At 62.5% G+C, this 1,404-nt stretch overlaps 1 protein-coding gene across 1 annotated transcript in view; it reads left to right on the plus strand.

The window, feature by feature from the left end:
• VOLCADRAFT_91346 (uncharacterized protein) overlaps window positions 1-1,404 on the plus strand; it is a gene marked incomplete at both ends in the record, with an annotated part of 5,029 nt that extends 3,625 nt beyond the window's left edge. The window contains 3 exons of the mRNA XM_002950747.1: window positions 322-504; window positions 1,056-1,136; window positions 1,366-1,404. Of these exons, the coding sequence (XP_002950793.1) occupies window positions 322-504; window positions 1,056-1,136; window positions 1,366-1,404 (303 nt within the window). The remainder of the gene's footprint in view (window positions 1-321; window positions 505-1,055; window positions 1,137-1,365) is intronic.

Consider the following 1,404-nt stretch of genomic DNA (forward strand, 5'->3'; position numbering starts at 1 on the left):
TCACCCCCACTCGTTCGTGGTTCGTCTTTCCCCTCACCCCCACTCGTTCGTGGTTCGTCTTTCCCCTCACCCCCACTCGTTCGTGGTTCGTCTTTCCCCTCACCCCCACTCGTTCGTGGTTCGTCTTTCCCCTCACCCCCACTCGTTCGTGGTTCGTCTTTCCCCTCACCCCCACTCGTTCGTGGTTCGTCTTTCCCCTCACCCCCACTCGTTCGTGGTTCGTCTTTCCCCTCACCCCCACTCGTTCGTGGTTCGTCTTTCCCCTCACCCCCACTCGTTCGTGGTTCGTCTTTCCCCCTCCTCCCCTCCTCCCCTCCTCAGGGCCTCCTAGAGAAGGCCCTCCCCACCCTGAAGCTGCTGGTCCGCGAGGCGGGCTCCATGTGCCCCTGGCCTGGGGACGCCGCCGCCCAGCTGCTGGCTAGCCTGCTGGACATGGGGGAGAGGGCGCTCGTCAACAAGAGGAACTGGCAGCAGCTCAACACGCGGGCAGTGGACCTGCTGCAGGTAATGGCGGGTGGCGGGGAGGGAGGGGCTTGGATGGGCAGGCGATGTGCTGGTGTCCGTCGTGTGTTGAAAGATCTGAGACGTGGGCAGGGATTGGCGAGGATGGTATGTGGAGGTGTGTGTGTGTGTGTGTGTGTGTGTGTGCGTGCGTGTCTGTGCGTTGGGTGTGAAAAAGAGGGAGGAGAGGGGATGTGGGCGGTGTGTGGAGAGGATGGAAAACGGGCGGATAAGCACGTGAGACCTGAATGCGATTTCCTTGGGCGGCCAGCGGCTGGCTGGTTAGGGAAGGGAGAGGAGAATTGCCTCGCAAGGTGTGGAGATGTTGGCCGAAGATGATCGAGTGTGCGGGTAGGGCGCACAAGGTTGTCACACCAGCAACAACAGCCGCGGGTTGTTGGGGAGGGGGACCGGGGGGCCCCTCGTCCCCCTTTCCGGTCTCTTCCCGGCCCAGCCCGGCCTCTCCTGAACCCCCTTCCCCTCTCCTCCCCTCGCGCTCACCCTCCCTTTCCTCCTTACACACCATTCCCTACACACCCCGCACACCCCCTCAGCTCATTGCGCGCAACAAGCAGCTCCAATCTGACACCCACAGCTACCGCAACATTATGCACCGCCTCATCAATACACTCAAGGTGAGATGGTGGAAGCGGTTGTGTGTGGAGGGGGGGGGGGGGAGAGGGTTGAGGACAGAGTTGGGAACAACCCCGGCATAGGCGTGAAGGTGGGGGTAGAGGGGGGCCCCCGCTCCCCCCCGATCACCTCCTTTGGGACCCCTCTAGCTACTACTTCCAGCACTGCCGTACTTGTACGACCCCTGGCGCGGTACTCTGGCATCCTCGGCTCCTGACCCTCATCCGGCAGCTCAGCAGCTTTACACGTCGGCTGTTGATCCGTTATTGA

This window comes from Volvox carteri (genome assembly GCF_000143455.1).
Source record: "Volvox carteri f. nagariensis unplaced genomic scaffold VOLCAscaffold_20, whole genome shotgun sequence".
Lineage (NCBI taxonomy): Eukaryota > Viridiplantae > Chlorophyta > Chlorophyceae > Chlamydomonadales > Volvocaceae > Volvox > Volvox carteri.